The sequence below is a fragment of the Sceloporus undulatus genome, chromosome 3 (assembly GCF_019175285.1).
Source record: "Sceloporus undulatus isolate JIND9_A2432 ecotype Alabama chromosome 3, SceUnd_v1.1, whole genome shotgun sequence".
In the NCBI taxonomy this organism is placed as follows: Eukaryota; Metazoa; Chordata; class Lepidosauria; order Squamata; family Phrynosomatidae; genus Sceloporus; species Sceloporus undulatus.
The window spans coordinates 124786973-124805824 of record NC_056524.1 but is presented as its reverse complement, the minus strand read 5'-3'; the positions used below and the strand labels follow the sequence as shown (position 1 = coordinate 124805824).

The window sequence follows — 18852 nt, the reverse complement described above, 5'->3', positions numbered from 1 at the left end:
AAGTATTTTAACCTCAGAGGATGACATTAACTGTGTTAATTCTGCAGTTTGGCAGCAACCCAAGATGGTTAAATGGACTGAGTGTGCTATCCTGGTAATTTTTGGTGGGGTGAGATGTTACTGGAAATCATACTTAGCATTGGGTGAGGACACTTGGAATACTGTATAGGAAAATAATTTTTGGGGAAAGATTGAGTATGCGGAACAGAGAGAGAGCTAGTATAACACCACAGTGACAAAGAGACTGATCTGTGACCAACATGTTTACAGTTTCAAATCTTAAAGCCGTCATGTAGTATTTAGGCAACCATCTGTTGTTTCTCTCACCCTTATTCCTAGATGTGCAATAAGGATCATAGATGTGCAATAGGGATCTGGGCACCACGATTCAAAAAGGACATTGAGAAACTGGAACATGTCGAAAGGAGGGTGACTAAAATGGTGAAGGGTTTGGAAACCATGTCCTATGAGGAACGACTTAGGGAGCTGGGGATGTTTAGCCTGGAGAAGAGAAGGTTAAGAGGTGATATGATAGCCCTGTTTAAATATTTGAAGGGATGTCATATTGAGGAGGGAACAAGCTTGTTTTCTGCTGCTCCAGAGACTAGGACCTGGAGCAATGGATGCAAGCTCCAGGAAAAGAGATTCCACCTCAACATTAGGAGGAACGTCCTGACAGTAAGGGTTGTTCGACAGTGGAACACAGTCCCTCGGAGTATAGTGGAGTCTCCTTCCGTAGAGGTCTTTAAACAGAGGCTGGATGGCCATCTGTCAGGGATGCTTTGATTGAGAGTTCCTGCATGCCAGGGGCTTGGACTGGATGGCCCTTGTGGTCTCTTCCAATTCTATGATTCTAACCAACTTTAAAGCAGGAGTTGGAAGCTTAGGCCCAAAATTTGTTCCTCTTGAGGTGCCTATCTGTCCCTTTATTATTTTCCCAGATTACAATAACCCCCATTCCCATGACACCATCATTTGTTGGCTTCCCAGCTTTTATGCATGTCTTTCTTCATATCAGGTTAGTTATCTGGTAAACAATGGATAAAATATTCTGATCTTTGCTAAGGAAGGTATTTCCACTTTTGACAAAAATTAAAATGACAGAATAATGGGGTGTATGGAAGGAGTTCATTGCAGTGATTCTACTTTCTTAAAAGCCCCCCTCCCTTTTCTTTTAACTTGTCATCTTCCTCTTTCTCCTCTTCTTCTTCAGGAAACATTCCATGTTATTCAGCCAGTGTTGCTGGGAATGATGATTGCTTATTTTGAAAACATTGACTCCCTCGATGATCATGACCATGCTTTGAAATACGCCTACATCTCTGCAGCAGCCTTATCTGCATGTACCTTCGTTTTGGCCATCTCTCATCACCTGTATTTTTACCATGTACAACGTGCTGGCATGAAGCTGAGAGTAGCCATGTGCCATATGATTTATCGCAAGGTAGGTAATACATTTTCTGAACAAACAGGACACTTAAATATGCAGGCTCTTGTACTTTTAAAACCAATGTGTGAGATGTCTACCTTAGCCATATAAATTACAGGAGAGTTTAAATATATGGTTGTTTGTGAAAAAAATGTTTGGATTACACTCAGAATGTATATTGGTTTGCACTGGATCTCAATTCTGATTTAGGAGCAGATTACAAAAAAATTAATTTTTGAGGGAAAACAGCAAGCTATGGAAATGTTGGTAGCCATTGTGCGCAGCTTCTCCCTCCTACAATATACAAGCACGTGTGAAAAGAGGCTAGGCCAAGGTTGCCGATTCAGGATTCTCCCAGGCCCAGAGGTTTCTGAGCCAAAATCTGAGAACCAGGGATTGCCCTTAGTGATGTCATGGAAATCTTAGCTAAAGATGTTGTTCCCCGATCAAGGTGAAATGTGGGGATTATTCCTTCTCACTTATTTAGAGGGAAGACAAGGAATATTTAACCTAACATACTTGCACGCTGCTCAGCTGTGGGCAAGTCATACTCTCTCAGCCTTAGAGGAAGGCAAAAGCAAATCCTTTTGAACAAATGTTGCCAAGAAAACTCCATGACAGGTTTACCATGAAGTTGCCTTGATGACTTTTTAAAAAAAATGTTATAATTTTATTTCATATTTTAAACATATACAATCCATAACATTTCTCTCTCTCTCTCTCTCACACACACACACACACACACACATTCTTACATTCTAATACATTATATCTAAATATATTTTATAAACCACCTCAGTGCTCCCCTTCTCTGGATGATTTGATGACTTGAAGGCACACAACACACACACTTGCTTTTAGCCAGAAAGTGGCTGCAGAGCAGAGTTGAGAGTGAGTCCTGGCACCACAATGATTGAGAAGGAAGGAGAAGCTAACTAAGTAAATACATAGATGTCCCTGGAGAGTGTTTATAAATTGCAGCAACCAGTCAATGAAACTTTGCAGATTGTAGTAAGCAGCTGCTCTGCCACCTGACTTGGAGATGTGCACACAGTCCTTTCCACTTGCCTGGAGCTGAACCCACCAAAGCTGCACCCTTGTCTCCTCCTGGAGCTGACCCATAAAAACTGGAGGCCTAGAGATCTGGCATTCTTAAAAGAGAAAAAAGTGGAAAGATAGAGGTCAGAGATGGAGAGTGAAGATGTAGAAGTGGTAGTAGGCTAATATGCCTGCTTCCTATGAAATCGTCAGCCTCAGAGAAAGGCAAACAGGAGCTTATTGTTTGCCATGGTAGTCCTGTCTTTTTTGTTTTTTGTTGCAATATGACCTACCTAGCTAGTGCTGTGTTATTAACCTTCAACATACATTTGTGCCTTTCCTGGTTTATGGTGTTAAAGCAAAGATGGCAACATGATCTGTAGGTTCATTTAAAGGTGTGTGTGTGTGTGTGTGTGTATGTATGTATGTATGTCCCCTATGTTTGAGGTGCGGATGATGTCAGTTTCCTGGGCGGCGTAGACTCTGTCAGTTTACTGTGTTGACATTTTTGTGGTAGTTTAAAGTCAAACAAAATATGTTGCTTGAAGTAAATATTATGTTAAAAGGCTTCTTCTTGTTTGTTAAATATGTCTGTGTTTAAAGGAATGTTCATGTTTTGTAACAACAGATACACATTTAGAAACAATAAGGAACAGAGGGGTGTTTGTAGGATGGTAACTAAGTACAGTAGACTTTTGCAATTTGCATTTCATACATAACCATTGCATTTGGAGGATCATTTACTTGAGCCTGAGTGTCACATAAGTTAAAATTTAAGCCTGAGAATTACTTTATTTCAGTTTAGGAAAGAGTGTTCTTACCTTGGGGTCAGACAAGGCTGCATCTTATCACCCTCCCTGATCGACTTATTTGCAGAACATGTCGTAAGAAAAGCAGGCTTGGACATAGAAGAAGGGGGAGTGAAAATAGGAGGAAGGAATATTAACAATCTAAGATACATAGATGACACGATAATATTAGCAGAAAACCTCACAGGTCTGGAACAACTACTGAGAAAGATCAAGAAAGAAAGTGCAAGTGCAGGCTTACTGTTGAACATAAAGAAAACAAAAATAACGACCACGGTGAATCTATACAAATTCAACCTAGATAATGAGTTGGTCTTTCCGTCCCACCACCATCACAAGCACAGTTGGTGGTGACATGAAAGAAGGCCTTTTCCATGGCTGCCCCCAGACTCTGGAACTCCCTTTCCAGGAGGCCAGAATGGCCCCCTCTTTGTTGTCCTTCCACTGGCAGGCTAAGACCTTCCTGTTCAGACAGGCACTTAAAACAGAAGGGTTTAAGAGCCTCTAGGGCTGAAGGGCAAGGTATACGTATAATAAATAAATAAATAAATAAATATTTTAAAGTATTTTTAAACACTCTTATCCTTTTAACTACATTGTATTCTTTTACATGCAATCTGTTTTAATGGTGCAATAATTCTGTTTTAATGTAACACTTTGCTATGCTTTCAATTGTACTGTTTTTAATCTTGTAAGCTGTTCTGAATCCCAGTTTTGGGGAAAGGGCGGGAAATAAATAAATAATAAAATAGAAATATTAAAAGTATTCAACATTGCTAGGAACAGGGACTACAGCCCAGAAATCAGAAGAAAATTAAGAATGGGAGAGCAGCTATGAAAGAACTAGAAAAGATCCTAAAATTCAAAAATATACAAATGAGGACAAAAGTCAGAATCATACAAGCCACTGTATTCCCTATAACCATGCATGGATGTGAGAGCTGAACAGTTAAGAAAGCAGATAGGAAGAAAATCCATTCATTGGAGATGTGGTGCAGGAGACGAGTGCTGAGGATCTCATGGACAGCCAAAAGGACAACCAAATGAGTCATAGAGCAGATCAAGATGGAAATCTCCCTGGAAGCCAAGATAAAGATTTTCACACCTGGCTCCAGTGCTGCTAAAATGTCCTCTAAACGACCCTAAAAAGTGGGGAAAGAGCCTGCGTCTAAAAGCCAGGCATGGTTCCTGAATCGCCATGGAAATGTGCCTCCCTCCAGAGGCCTGGGAAGATGGCAGCCCCGCGCTGGCTTCTAAGGGGCCTTCAGAGGCCCCTTGGAAGCCGGCGCACATTCTCTGGGGCCACCGGCTTCTAAGGGGCCTTCGGAAGCCCCTTAGAAGCCGGTGCGCACATGCACGGCCGGCTGCCGGCTTCTAAGGAAGAGGGGTAGCCTTATACAGTGAGTATAGGCTAAACCCTAGATTTTTGTTGTAAAATTTGGGGGTCGTCTTATACGCCTGGTCGTCTTATACGCCGGAAAATACGGTAATCATCATTATACATTAAGCATACCTATAAACAGCTACTGGATAGCAATACCTCAAAACCTAAAACAAACAAACCAGGAACCTGAAAAGAGTGAATTGTGTGGAGAAATTGCCTCCTGGAAGGAAAGTACTAGAAGATGTTCCTCAGCTGTTTGTCCGGCTGTGCTGACAATATTTGTACAATACACCACTGGGTCAATCTGCACAATAAGAAGATTTAGTTTCAAAGAATTGCAAGCATTGCTATGAGATCAGTACAGACAAGAGAATCTGTACTAATTTTTTGTCCTTCATTTTATGCAAAACAAATTTATCCAAAAGCAGCAGGCCTCAAAATGTATGTTCTTCTTTTATATTATATTACGCTATATGCAGGAACTTAAGACCTACATGTGTATAGTGTAGAACAGGATAAAGGAACACAAGCTTTTACAATGCAGTTTTATAGTCTCTGGCATTGCAGCTGTGGTGAGAAAAATGTATTCTGGCTTCTCAGTTGTAGTTAAACCAGAAGTAGAGACTAAATTTTGTGAACAGCTTCTCCTCCATGGTGCTGGAGCAGAAACAAAGAGGAAAAGTAAAGTGATAGTATCAATAACATTATTATTAATATTTTAATCACTTTCTCCTTTCAACTTGATAGGTAAAATCTACTCTTCTACACTATAAAATGTGAACAAAAACAATATGATATTTTAAAAGTCACTGCAAAAAAAAACCTTCTTTGTGTTTGTTTTTAAAAATGCTTTGTTTACTTTTTGTCTGTATACTATAATAATTTAAAATAAGTGACAGGTTCTTTCTAGTACCCATTTTTACTGGTGTTAATAAATTCAGGGTTTGTGCTTCAGGATAATCTGATAACCAGAGAATCTCACAGTATTCTCAAAGGATCATAGGTCACTTGATCCTTGATTTGCTATATTGTTATGGCCATTTCCACCCTAAATCTTTTTATATGTGCCTGAAAATTGATATCTTTTGGAGGGGTTTCTTCAGTGTTCCTCTGAAATGGGAAAAACCCTCTGGGAGGATATGGGAGAGGGCCACCTCTGCTGGGGTATCCTGATGGTATACTGTCATTCTGGCACCAAGTCAAAACATGGCTTTTTATAAAAGCCTTCAGGGCCTAATTACTTTTATCCAATTTGGACATGTGCTATGGTTTGCAGTATTTCAACACAATTGTACTTTGTTTTAAATTGTTTTGTTCTAAGTGACAAGTGGCTTGTTTTGCTTTTAGTCTTTTATTTGTACTGTTTTGAGCTGTGAAGCTGGGGATGCTGTGGATGGCCAAGAAGATGGATGAATGTGTTCTTCAGCAGATTGAACATAGGATTTCCATGGTGGCCAGGATGGCTGTGTTGGGACTATCGTATTTTGGCCACATCATGAGAGGGCATGAATCATTGGAAAAAGCAATAGTGCTGGGTGGAGAGGGCAGCGGAGGGATGGGAAGGCTGCGTGCCAGATGGATGGACTCAATAGGACAGGCCATGGGCCTGAGCCTGCAGAACCTGCACAGAGCTGTAGAGGATCAGGGGTGTGTGTCTTAGAGAAGTCTTATCTACAGGGTCACCATGAGTCAGGGTCAATGTGAGGGCAGTTAACAACAAGCAGTTTTAAACTGATGCTATTGTACACTGGCCTGAGCTCTTCAGATTGAGGGCAAGATATAAATATTTAAATAAATAAGTAGCCATCATAAATGTTATTTTGTCTCTGGAGATAAATTAGAATAATAAGCAAGGTAAAGGCAGGTCGGATGGTGCACCTGAAAGTAGCAGTTCACAGACTGCATCTCCCATATCCAGAATTCCAAATTCTGAAATACTCCAAAATCCAAAATTATCCACATGGGTGGATAAGATAGTGACATCTTTGCTTCCTGGTGGCTCTATATACACAAATTGCATTTCATGCACTAAAAACTGAAAATATTATGAATAAAATTACCTTCAAGCAAGTATAAGGTTTATACGAAAATAAATGGATTTCACATTCCAAATCTAAGATATCTCATTATCTGTATGCAAATATTCCAAAAGCCAATATATAATCCAAAAATCAAAACACTTCTTGTCTCAAGCATTTTGGATAAGCTGGCAGTGTGTGTTACCAGTGGTCTTCTGCAGAGGAATGTGATTTCATCGATCTCTCTTTCATACCTCAATTTGGAGACAAGATCAACTTAAAACTTATATTTGTTCTCTGTTGAGTGCGAATTATTAGAATCCATTGGGCTGGGATTGCCTCAAAGAAGAAAACCTGGGCCAGAATCTTTCTTATGTACTGTGATAATCAGCTCTCCCTATATCTGGGCAAGACAGCTGCATGGCATGGTCTGTCCTTTTGGTAAACAAAGATTTAATGATATGGTAGGTTAGGTTACATTTATTAGAGTCAGCATTATGGAGCAGCAACAGAGATCATGGGAGATAATTTCCTGGTGGGAATAATTAGCTTGTGACAACTCTGAAATCTTTGAGATGCTTCCAAGATGAGAGGTTACAAAACACAGTACCACAAGGCATGAGAGAGAGTATTGAGACTGATAGAGAAGTAGGGGAGGTGTTGTTTGTTTCAGTATCCCTAGGGAAGTTTGGTTGTGGGCTGGGCAAACTCCCAGCTTCCCACAAACATCCAAAGACCTAGAATATCATCTGTATCGTGAGTAGAATAGGGTTGTTTAGCTAGTCACATTACGGTTTATGTTTTCTTTCTAATGTGGCTGATTATGTCTTAGACGTGAAAGCCTTCGATTTCACATATGTTTTAGACTGTTCTTTTTTTAAAAAAAACTTGTAAGTACTCCTGTGTAATGCTTGACAGAAGATGCTTCCATGTACAAGATACCCTTTGCTAATATAAGGTTGCTTACCTAGAATAAAAGCTGTCCTTTAGATCTCCTTTCTTTTCCACTTCCTCTCCATGTGTTCTCATCTCGCACAGGAGGGGGAAGAGAAAGTCTCTGCAGAGACAAAGGTTGAAAAAAGAGCAAATGAAGTCCTGCAGTGACTTCCCACTAGGTCACTGAGTGTTGGGGTGCATTTATAGATGGTAGCCTACCTGAGCAGGTTCGAGTCTGTTACATGTACTATGATCTTCCTTGTGTGCTGTGGTTGCACGTATATGAAACCTGTTGATTCTGATCAGCTGGTTTATCTTTAGTTTATTACTGGATTTATTGCATGTATATCCTGTTTTTCTCCCAAAATGGAGAAAAGTTATTTCCCCAGTGTCTTAGGCACGTTACAGACCACCCAGAAGGGGCAGTCTCGCGCCATTGCCGGTTGCAGCGTCCGGGAACCGAAGCAGCCAAATGGCATGGTTCCCGGACGCTGCAAAGAAGGAGCGCGAAAATTGCGCTCCTTCTGGCGCCCCGGAAGAGACACTGCAAGTGCCAAAGCACGCACTCGTGTCATCATTTCTGGGGCACGACATGCGGACACAGCGCATCCGCTACGTCAAGATGGTGGCAGCCGTGTGGAACGGCCGCCGCCATTTTGTATGGACTCAGTCCGTGCTAGGGTTAGGGGTGTCTGGAAGAGATGCCCTTTTCTAACCCTAGCACGGACTGAATCCGTCCTAGGGTGCCCGTCTGTAATGGGCCTTAGCTTCCTTCCCAGCCTCTGTGTCAACAGCCTTCTTTCTCCTGCTGCTCTTAATTGCAGGCACCAATAGGATCCCCATCTTTGTTTTTTCTTTCAGCTGTAATTCATTGCCCTTTACTACCCCTTAACTAATCTTGGGCCATGATTCTTGGTGTGTAAGTAAATGATCTTATCTTCTTACATTGTTCACAAAAAAGGTGATGCTTGACTGTTGCAGATAAAAAATGTGAACTGTCAACTTTTAAAATCATGGCTTCAACAGTCTGGAAAATAATGTGACTAAAATACTGTTGTACAATCTAACTTCCATGCACTTTCCCCTTTCCTCCCTTTTCAGGCACTTCGTCTGAGTAATACAGCCATGGGAAAAACTACAACAGGTCAAATTGTAAACCTTTTGTCAAATGATGTGAATAAATTTGATCAGGTAAGCTCTATTAATACTCACCTTTGTTTGTGGATGATTTAACCAGAGTTCATTTGGAAAATAGTTTATGTTTCTTGGACACACAGGATGAGTTAATGATTTTTTTTAGCTTTCCCTATGTGTAAGTGCAAAATAAAATAATAGATATGACTCAAACAAACTGTGGTCTTAAAGAATCCTTCCTTGGATGCATCATGGACTTCAATGGAGTATGAATTCAAAGCAGCTTAAGGGTGTTTGACTTGTGGTAAGAGAGATAATTTACAGACCGGTCTAAAGAAGGGTCTGTGGTTGGTAAATTTTGCTCATATGGTTTGTGTTGCTTTTTGAAAAGGCTGAGTGCTGTAAAATATCCCGGTTTATGAAAACTTCTGCAATTCCTCCAAGGTTGATACAGTGGTAAATGGAGCATACGCAGCTGGTAATATGTTGGATAGGCTTTTAGACTGAAGCAGATGTGAATTAATAGTGCATGACCATGCCATAAACATACAAATAGCACTTGGGACAGCATGGCCAGCCATGGTGGCTTGGGACTCTTAGCGCTATATTCCAAAAAAGTAACTGCTCCAAGTATGAGTAGTTAGTCATCTTCTGATTTCATAGTGGTGAATACTGTACTTTGTTGTTGTTTTGTGTCATGCTTTATGGGCAGGTTGTGAACTGATTGCTTTTCAAGACTCTCAGTGCATATTCATCCCTCCTAGCCTACTGAGAAGGCATTATTAGTATACTGTGAGAGCAGTATGCCAGGTAATGTTATGAGGCTACCTCAGGTGTCTTAATAAAAAAGATGGGACATCAGGAAGATGCAGTCTTCTGAACTTTGGGGGGGCCTTGTTGTTCAGACCCAGGAAGTACCTTGAAGGCTATAGGGAGGAAATACTGCCTTGTCTGATTACCAGCCACAAATTGTTTTAGGCAGCCCACTTCAGGTGGACATCTCCTTTTTGTCACAGCTAAATCCTTCACTATGGACTAGAAAGACATAGGAGGAAAACAATATTTATCATGGCTGCAAAGAGCTGGCAAGATGCATGATCCCCCTCCCTAGTCTTTCTACACACCATATTTTACTTCTTTCTTTAAACAAGTTTTTAACTGACAGATTTAACTTTGGGTGCAAGAGACTGAAAACCAAAGAAAAACCTTTTCCTGAATGGCCTTCTGAGTGGATGTTCCATAGCTGGGGAACTCCCTTTGAAGGTTGGCTAGGCTGATCAGCTCCCTTTTGTCCTACCCTCACAGACAAAGACCTTTATGTTCCCATACACTTTCAAATAAAGCTCTTAATGGATATGTGCTGTACTTCATTATTGGATCCTAGACTGAGCCATTAAGTGGTTATGTCTGAAATGCATTTGAAAACAGATCACACACACAGAAAAAGAGACAATCAACATCATTTGAAACAGGTACTTTGTTTGGGAAGGTTTTTATATTGCTTCCAGTGTTTATTTATTTTTTTAAACTTAGTACAGGGCCTGCAAGGGAGGTCCAAAAATCCATGGTGGACCTAAACTTTCTGCAAGTACTGCATTTGTGTGCTTTTTGCATGCTGTCCTTGCTTTCTTTTTTCCTCTTCTGTTTCCTAGACAGATAGTCCATAATGTTGATTTTACCTTAAAACAATGCCAGTATACACAATATATAAAAATAGGCTTGTCCCAAGCTGTTCTAGTCCCAGGTAAAACGAGCAGAGGGGATACTGACTTCCATATCTGCAACTGGGGTGTGTTGTTTCTTTAGCCCTTGTGGCGCAGTGGTTCAATGCCTGTACTGCAGCCACTCACCACAAAAAAGGTTGAGAATTCAATACCAGTCCCGGAATCAGGGACATAGCCAGGGGGGGGGGGTCTGTGGAGTCCAACGCCCCCTTCCTCCGTTAGATATAATGAAGTGGTGTGTCTGCTGCACCGCCTGCACAACCAGCCCATTATAATCGTGCACTTAGTCTGGACCCCCCCCCCCCTTCCCAAAATCCTGGTACGTCCCTGCAGGGATCCTTCTGGGTTTGCTACAATAGTACCCAGATTGTTGAGGGCAATTAACTTACACTTTATAAACTGCTTAGGGAGTGCTTAAGCGGTATAGAAATGTATTTGCTATTGCTATTACTATTGCTATTTAGGTAAATCGTAGAAATGCTTGTTGTGCAAATGTAGCAATGAAGAATGTCCAACTATGTTCTATAGTTAGACATTTAGCACTGAAGGATGATATCACTGCTGTGTATCTAGCTATAAGAACCTAGCTAGATGCTCTTTACAGTGTCCCTTCATTGCAACCTTGGATGAATCACTGTTCACCAGCCAGTAAATGGCCTTGTTTGGTGATGGGGAGGATGCTGTAGCTAAACTGGGTATTGGGGGTTGGAGAGTTGCAGGAAGGGTATGTCATGTAAGCCCACCTGGTGGAACTTTATACCTTTACATCTTCCTGTTCCTCTTAACTATTAAAGGTATAGGCTTTAGTAACTATTAAAGATAAAGACATCTGTCCCATATTCAACATGTCAATCCTAAAAGAGAATGAATCGTTTATTGTTCAGTGGGTCAGTTTGTATACCTGCTGCTGGTGCCGCTGTCCTGATTCTCTCCATGTAATAATCCTTTTGGCTTTTATGGAGCTGCAGAGGATCTCTCATAAGTGGCCTTTTCTTTCCTGCAATCCCATATAGATGCATGTAAAAACAGACGTGTATTAGTTCATGCAGGACTGTTTCCTTGAGTCACAAATATATCTACAATACAATATGATCATGTGCAAGAGTTTGCAATCACTGACTAACCACAATTTTCAATTAATGCTAAAAGATTTAATTGCATGTGCATTTTTATCTTTTTGTAGGTGACTATTTTCTTGCACTATTTGTGGGCAGCACCCCTTCAAGCAATAGTTATAACTGTACTTCTTTGGCTTGAAATTGGCCCTGCATGCCTTGCAGGGATGGCAGTTCTGATTATTTTGCTTCCTGTGCAAACTTTCATTGGGAGGCTGTTCTCCTCTCTGAGGTAAGAAGCTTGGATATCCTCTATTTTTATTTGTTTCAGAATGCTGAGAAGACTCAATTACTGTACATTTCCATATCAGTGCTGCTCCAAGAGGGACTGTGATTTAGTTTCATATTTTGTTAAAAATTTGTGAAAAAAGGCTCCAAGTGACGAATCCTCTCAAACTTACAAAAATGTATGTTCCCTTACACACACGGTTGTACCTTTTTGGTCATGGTGTAAACCTGTATTTATTTGAAGGTTGTGGAAGCAAAGTTGAATATGCGATACTGTTGCACATGTGGAGACATTGTTCCTTGCATTTGCAGATAGTCATTTTTCATTGACGTTGTGCATTTCACATTCCTTTGCACAGTTGTGCAATTCATTAATGCTCAATTGTCCCATAACTCCATCAGTGTAAGCTTGCACCCTGTCCCCTTGGTGCTGGATCTTGGGCATTGCTTTTGCTGTTCCAGACAATGGAAGTACTTTCAGCTGCAGGATCGGTTATGCCTTTTTCCTATTCCACATGGCCTTTTCTTACCTGACCTCTAAAATATTAAAGATTTTGAATTTCTGAGTGATGGCAGTCCAAGGCTCCTGGCTATACAAATTATCAGTGTGATGTAGTACCAAAAGCAGGGTGGATTTGATATAAATCAATTTAATTTAAATCATGATTTAAATCACTAATAAGAAATACTTGATTTAATGATGTGAGTACATATTGTGTAATACATATTTTACACAACTCAGAGTTACTGAAGACTCATTCTTGCTGGTATATGGTGGTGCATGCACACGGGCGCCCCCCATTCAAGCCTATGGGCTTGAATATGTGCGAGCCTGTGCTTTTGTGAGGGGTCCGGAATGGATCCCTGGGAAAACGGGGGGCCAACTGTATATCAAAAACTACTGATTGGTTATACTATTGGAAACATACCACAATTAGATGATTTTGAAATTATTGTGAAGTGAACTATCTCCAGTTTAATAGGTTTATCTTTCATATTTGGACAACTTTTCTGCTGTACTTTATTGGAAGGTGAAAGATAATCTTTACCTTAATAACACAACAACAATTTAAATAGTTTAATTTAACTAAAACAATAATCCACAGACACGCAGTGTATTCTGCTCAAAAAGTTTCACTTTCATCTAATTCCCCTTCCAGTCTGCCAACAATCTATTCATTGATTGTTTTGAAATTTAGCACTTAAGAGATAAGGGTTTAAGAACAATAGGATTATGATCTCTGCAGACAAAAATTCACAGTTTTGAGAACTGTAAAACCAAACATCTATTGTAATATCCTCTAGATAGAAAAATTGCCTAATAATCTTACAGAAACCTTTTGAAGAGCATGACATTGTGAATGCATTAATGGAATTCATTCACCAAAAAATTTAAACATGGTATGAATATACATTCTCATGCAACTTAACTTAAAACTAATCCCAGTTTCATGATGAATAACCTTTGGACCATAATGTATGTTAAATAGAAAACTATCTTTAGATAGATTTTTCCTCAAAAAGTATTTAATTTTTTTAAAAAAATTTCAATTTAAAACGTCCAGTTTAATTTTAAAAAATCATTTTTTAAAATTAAAAAATGATTTTTGTACGCCCTCTTAAGAAGTGTGTGTAGTAATGAAGGCTCCTTGTCACTTGGTTAATAAAAGAAAAACTCAATGGAAGTTGATATGAGCAAGAAAAAAGAGACTTTCCTCAGCTTGAAAAAGTGATCTTAAAGCTAACTGCTATCAGTATTTTTGAAGTAATCATCTTTCCGCCTAAAACCAGTTATTCATTCCAGCTGGACTTTACTCTGTTCTTACTGGGCATAACAGTTGAATTTAGGTCATTATCATTTTTGTGGTTGCTGTTAACTGCTGTCAAGTCGATTTTGACTTTTGAGTAAGTCCTCCTATCATCAAGAACTCTGCTCAGGTCTTGCGGACACAAGGCTATGGTTTTCTTGATTGAGTCTATCCACCTGGAATGTGGTCTTCCTCTTTTCATACCACCTTCTATCTTACCAAGCACTATCTCTTTTTCTAGTGAGTCATGTCTTCTCATGATAGGTTCAGAGTATGATAGTGCCAGTTTAGTCATCTTGGCTTTAGTCATACAGGCTTATTTTGCTCTAGGACCTATTATTATTTATCATATTAGTAGAAATTCTAATAGTTATTTGGAAGCATTCTCTTCACAAGAATTAGAGAATCTTCACTGTAAATAAACACTGTAGAAAGAATGAGACATGTTTTCAGAAACTGCACCTGAATAATGCAGTATTTTCATATATTTTTTTAAAAATATAAGTAATTGTAGATTTGGCTCCACATCTGTGGGCTAGTAAGACCTCTGAGTAAACAGAAGATTTTTTGTATTAGCTAGCATCATCCCGTCATCAGTTATATAACATTTTATTTTTTTCTTGTTTTAAAAACATACAACATGTTTCCAACTGTTTGGCAGGCTCAAGGCAGTTTGGAAACTATTTTTAACATTAATTTTGTTACATTACTGCATGCACCGCACCCTTTTCTTAAATTGCTGAGGGCACCTTTATTCTTGCCCACATCTCGGAGACCCAGATAGGCTGAAAGATAGTAACTATTTTAGTTTTATGGCTGAGTATTCTGGTAACAATTCAATGTTCTTCATACTATATCATCCTGCTTTCTAATCAGTAGAGAATAATAAAAGTACTGTATATACTCATGTATAAGTTTAGAAATTTCAGTCAAAAAATTGACCCCCCAAAAACCTGAGTTGACTTATCCATGGGTCGATGTAAGTACTGTACTTTAACTCTTATGAAAAAACGAACCATCTTCTGCTGAAACGCAAGAGTGTAATCTGTCTTGAAAGCACTGCTCCCCCTTCTAGCCTTTAGGATGAGCACAAACAGTTATGCATGCTGGAATTTTGTAAGTTCTTTGGCATTGTTTTCCTTTGATCTATCGTTTGGTTCCTTCGTTACATGCCCCTACATTTTATGCTTGACTCATATCAAAATCCATAATTTTGGTTTCTGGAAAAAGCTCACAGATCAATCTAGAAGGTTGCGGGGGTGGAATCTTCCTCTGCTTTTTGAAGAACAATGGTCCCCACTTATATCTTGTCTCAGTATCATTGGAGCAGAAGTGGGTCTTCCTTTGTAATATGATTCCTTTCAATGATCGAACTGGTGCAAAGAAGGTATCTCTGTGTTCTGAGTCCATCCCTGTTTTTATGTAATGTTGCCCTTTTATATCCCATGTGACCTTGAATCTTTGAAGTTGGTTTTTAAGGATTTGTATTTTAGCTTGTTTTTGTTTGTATTTGTTATTGTTGTTGTTTTCTGCCTTTTTTGGTAAGAAATAAAATTTATTTTTTAAAAAATCCATAATTTTGGATCCAAACCCTCCCCTCAACTAATATATGAGGTTGACTTATAGTTGTGTAGATACCATACTCAGTTTATCTCACCCAAAACAAATTAAAATGTCTACTTCAGCCAAATCCCTAAATAAAAAAGAACTTTTTTTTGTCCAGCTTCAAGATCCTGATAAGGTTGAGTAGTCTTGGCAGATATTATTGGAAAGGAAATTCTTAAGTTGTGAAATATTAAACCTCCTCACCTATTTATTACTTTTTCTACCTGAACACTGGTTCTTAACTTTCCATCTCCTTTTCTCTGGCAAGCCTCTTTTTAATGGCTTGAGGTCAACAAACAGGAGATAAATTTGGACACTACCTTGTGATGTTCCAGAGGGCATAGTTTACATCAGGATTGGGCAACTAATTCTTCTTTAAATATTATATTTATTAAAATTCCTCCTTTATTAACAATTGAAATCCCTCCGCTCCATACTTCTTATTGTTAAAATATGGATTTATATGTAAAGAAACCTATCATGGGGTTTTCTTGAAAATATTTGTTCTTCCTATATGTTCAGAGGTTTGCCATTGCCCCTAAGACTGAGAGCATGTGGCTTGCCCAAGGTCATCCAGTGGGTTTCATGGTTGAGCTGTGAATTGAACCCTGATGTCCAGAATCGTAGTCCAGCACTCAAACCACCACACCGGCTCTAAATGAAAATTAATTATACTTAAATCGACTTTAATGCATATGGTATTGGCAATAATATCAAAATGGGCTGAATGGAACTACACTGTCTATGGTAGTGAGCAACTGTCCCATTGAATGTACTGGGTTTAGTTCTTTTCCCTATTGACTATAGTGCATTTGGTGTTTTGACACTGAAGTTCAGTGGCAAACAGCAGTGCCAGTGTTTTTAAAAATGAAAATCCTGAAGGCACAGGAGTATGTGTGCAGAAGAAGGTTTTGGAGGCTGTACACATTCCATACTTTGCCCATCCCCACTTTACAGTTGTCTGGGACCCTTTCACACTACATACATATAGTGCCGTGATTCCACTGCCATCACTACAATCCATGAAATCCTGGGGCTTTTTGTTAATTATGTACTAGAAGAGCTCTCTGGCTGAAAATTCTAAATTCTCCTCCCTAAATTGCCAGTCCCATGATTTGGTAGGACATTGCCATGGCAGCTAAAGTAGAATTGCGATTGATATAATTGTGTAGTTTGAAAGGGCCTCTGAACACACATGGTAGCAGCTTGCTTTGAGAACAGGCTGCCAGGTCACTGCGGTCCTGGACCAATCATGGCCACTCATTCTGGCCTGTCTGCTTCACTACCAAGATTAGGAACCTCTTTAAGCCTGTGGGTCAAATTCAATTTCAGAAATTCAAATGCAATTTTGGGAGGTGGTCAAATTCTAGTGATGGGCAGGACCAAAAGCATGTTTAGTGCAGGGTTCCCCACTCATGCACTAAACATTGATAAAATATTATATAAATATATCAGCTGCCTTCACTAGACATATAAAAATTGTACATTACTTCTTTAGGTCTTGAGGAACCCTGTATCTTAGGGTTGTTTTTTTACAAGCCACATATTATTGGTTAATTTTTTTAATGATTGCTTTAATTATAGGAGCAGGACTGCAGCCTTCACAGATGTGAGGATCAGGACCATGAATGAAGTCATAGGTGGAATGCGGATCATAAAGATGTATGCCTGGGAGATGTCTTTTGCTGATCTTGTCAGCAGCATCAGAAGGTGATTATGTGGCTCATTGGATGTTATGCTTTAGTAATATTGTCACCTCTAGTGGTTTTAGTAGCCTAAACTGAATTGGTATCATGTGGCCCTGCAGTTACCAGTAGTTCCAGCCATCGTAGTCAGTGGTAAGGTAGGTTGAGAATTGCAGACCATCAACATCTGAACTGCAACACAATTTTCACCAGCTGAAGATGGTTGACACTGCTCTTGATCAAATGTTTCTAGATCTTTCCATGTGAAATTGACAAAGTAGCCTTATCTGTATCAGTATATTTGACAGGAATGCAGTAAAAGTCAATCCTGTTTTTTGCTCAGAAAAGTGGAAGGGATAGTAGGAAGGAACACAAAAATCTTGTTAAAACAATGATCAAACTTACCAGATTTTAGGCATTACTAGTCAAGAGCTAATTTCTCAGTTCTCTGTGACAAGGATGTGAAATATGTGCTTTCACTCTCAAAAAGTGCAAAATGGAATCCATAAAGCAGTTATTTAAATTAAAATCTGAATTTCCTGTTTTCTTCTTGGTTATTTAGTAGTAATATCTCTTCCTGTAAGTTGTAATGTAATACTAGTGGTGTGTTCTGTGAGGAGATGGACAGATATCTTTTTGAAATCTATGAAACACTTTGTGGCAGTATCTTTCAGACTGTTGTTCATTGAAATTTCAAACATTTTTCAAAAATATAACCGTGTTGACAGCGCTATAGAAATAATCAATCAATCTTTATTAATGCTTAAGCCAAAGGCCATTCGCATGATAAAATATAAAACCAATAACAGCAATTCAGAATTATAAAGCTTAATAATAAATACCTTGTGCCACTATGAAGACTAAAATATGTATGCTGCTTGTTCTAGTTCATCAGATAATTTTAAAGGTGTTTGTTCATCTTACCATGCCCTTCTCTTGCCCTGGGATATTCACTTCTAAAAACAAACATAAAAATCTAGGCACAAGAAATAAAAGGTTGCCTCTGGTAAGAAATTTGTTCCAGTTATGGTGAGAGACTTCCTAGGTATCTGCTTTTTTTATTGATTTGCCAACTGACTGATAGGTAATGCGGTCTTTAATGGTCACGAAGATTTTTGCACAGTGGATGTTTTGTGTTGATATGAAGATAAAACATGAAAATCTCTACATTGTTTTATAATTTCAGGAAGGAGATTTCCCTGGTTCTTAAGAGCTCTTACCTTCGAGGAATGAACTTGGCCTCTTTCTTCATTGCCAGCAAAATAACTATGTTCATGACATTCATGACCTATGTTTTACTTGGCAATATTATCACTGCAAGTCGGGTGTTTGTTGCAGTGTCACTGTACTCTACAGTGAGACTGACAGTCACTCTTTTCTTCCCAGCGGCTATTGAAAAAGTATCTGAAGCATTGGTCAGCATTCGACGAATCAAGGTAATGATACCCCCACCCTCAGTGATGCCTGCAGATACAGTACATTTATTTGCAACACTAGGAAATAATTCCTGCTGAAAACTTCCTTGATTTGGTCCTCTTAGTGACAATGGTGCAAAACAGAGCAGCTAGCAATGTCGGCATTGGGGCGGAGTGGGGGTATGGTGACTGCATGCTGCATACCCTGACTCCGTCCCGATGCTGGCATGACGCCACATACCTGACTGCACAGAGGGGGGCATCACACACTCCTTTGTCACAGCGTTTATATACACTGCACCAAAGAAATGCTGAAAAGCTACCACCACCATGGCAAAGGCAGCTTTTTGTCAGCTCGAAAAGATGCGGTATTTTGCTGTTCTTTTTAGACCCAGCAAAGGACTGGATCAGGGTGTAGTGTGCAGTTGCTGCAGCCCCGATCGACGCTGAAAGGGGTGGTGGGTAGCCATTCCTTTGGGGATGTCTGTTGAGCCCAATGTTTCTGTTTTCCTCTTTGGCAGTTC

The 18852-nt window shown here is 39.4% G+C and overlaps 1 protein-coding gene across 3 annotated transcripts in view; it reads left to right on the top strand.

The window, feature by feature from the left end:
• The window catches only part of ABCC4 (ATP binding cassette subfamily C member 4), a 191347-nt gene that overhangs the window by 27898 nt on the left and 144597 nt on the right, over window positions 1-18852 (top strand). For all 3 annotated transcript variants that reach the window (XR_006103129.1, XM_042460587.1, XM_042460588.1), the window contains exons 4-8: window positions 1214-1444; window positions 8716-8805; window positions 11656-11819; window positions 16813-16938; window positions 18100-18349. Coding sequence is in view for 2 of the 3 variants with exons in the window: in XM_042460587.1 (XP_042316521.1) it covers window positions 1214-1444; window positions 8716-8805; window positions 11656-11819; window positions 16813-16938; window positions 18100-18349 (861 nt within the window). In the remaining variant the exon portion in view is untranslated. The remainder of the gene's footprint in view (window positions 1-1213; window positions 1445-8715; window positions 8806-11655; window positions 11820-16812; window positions 16939-18099; window positions 18350-18852) is intronic.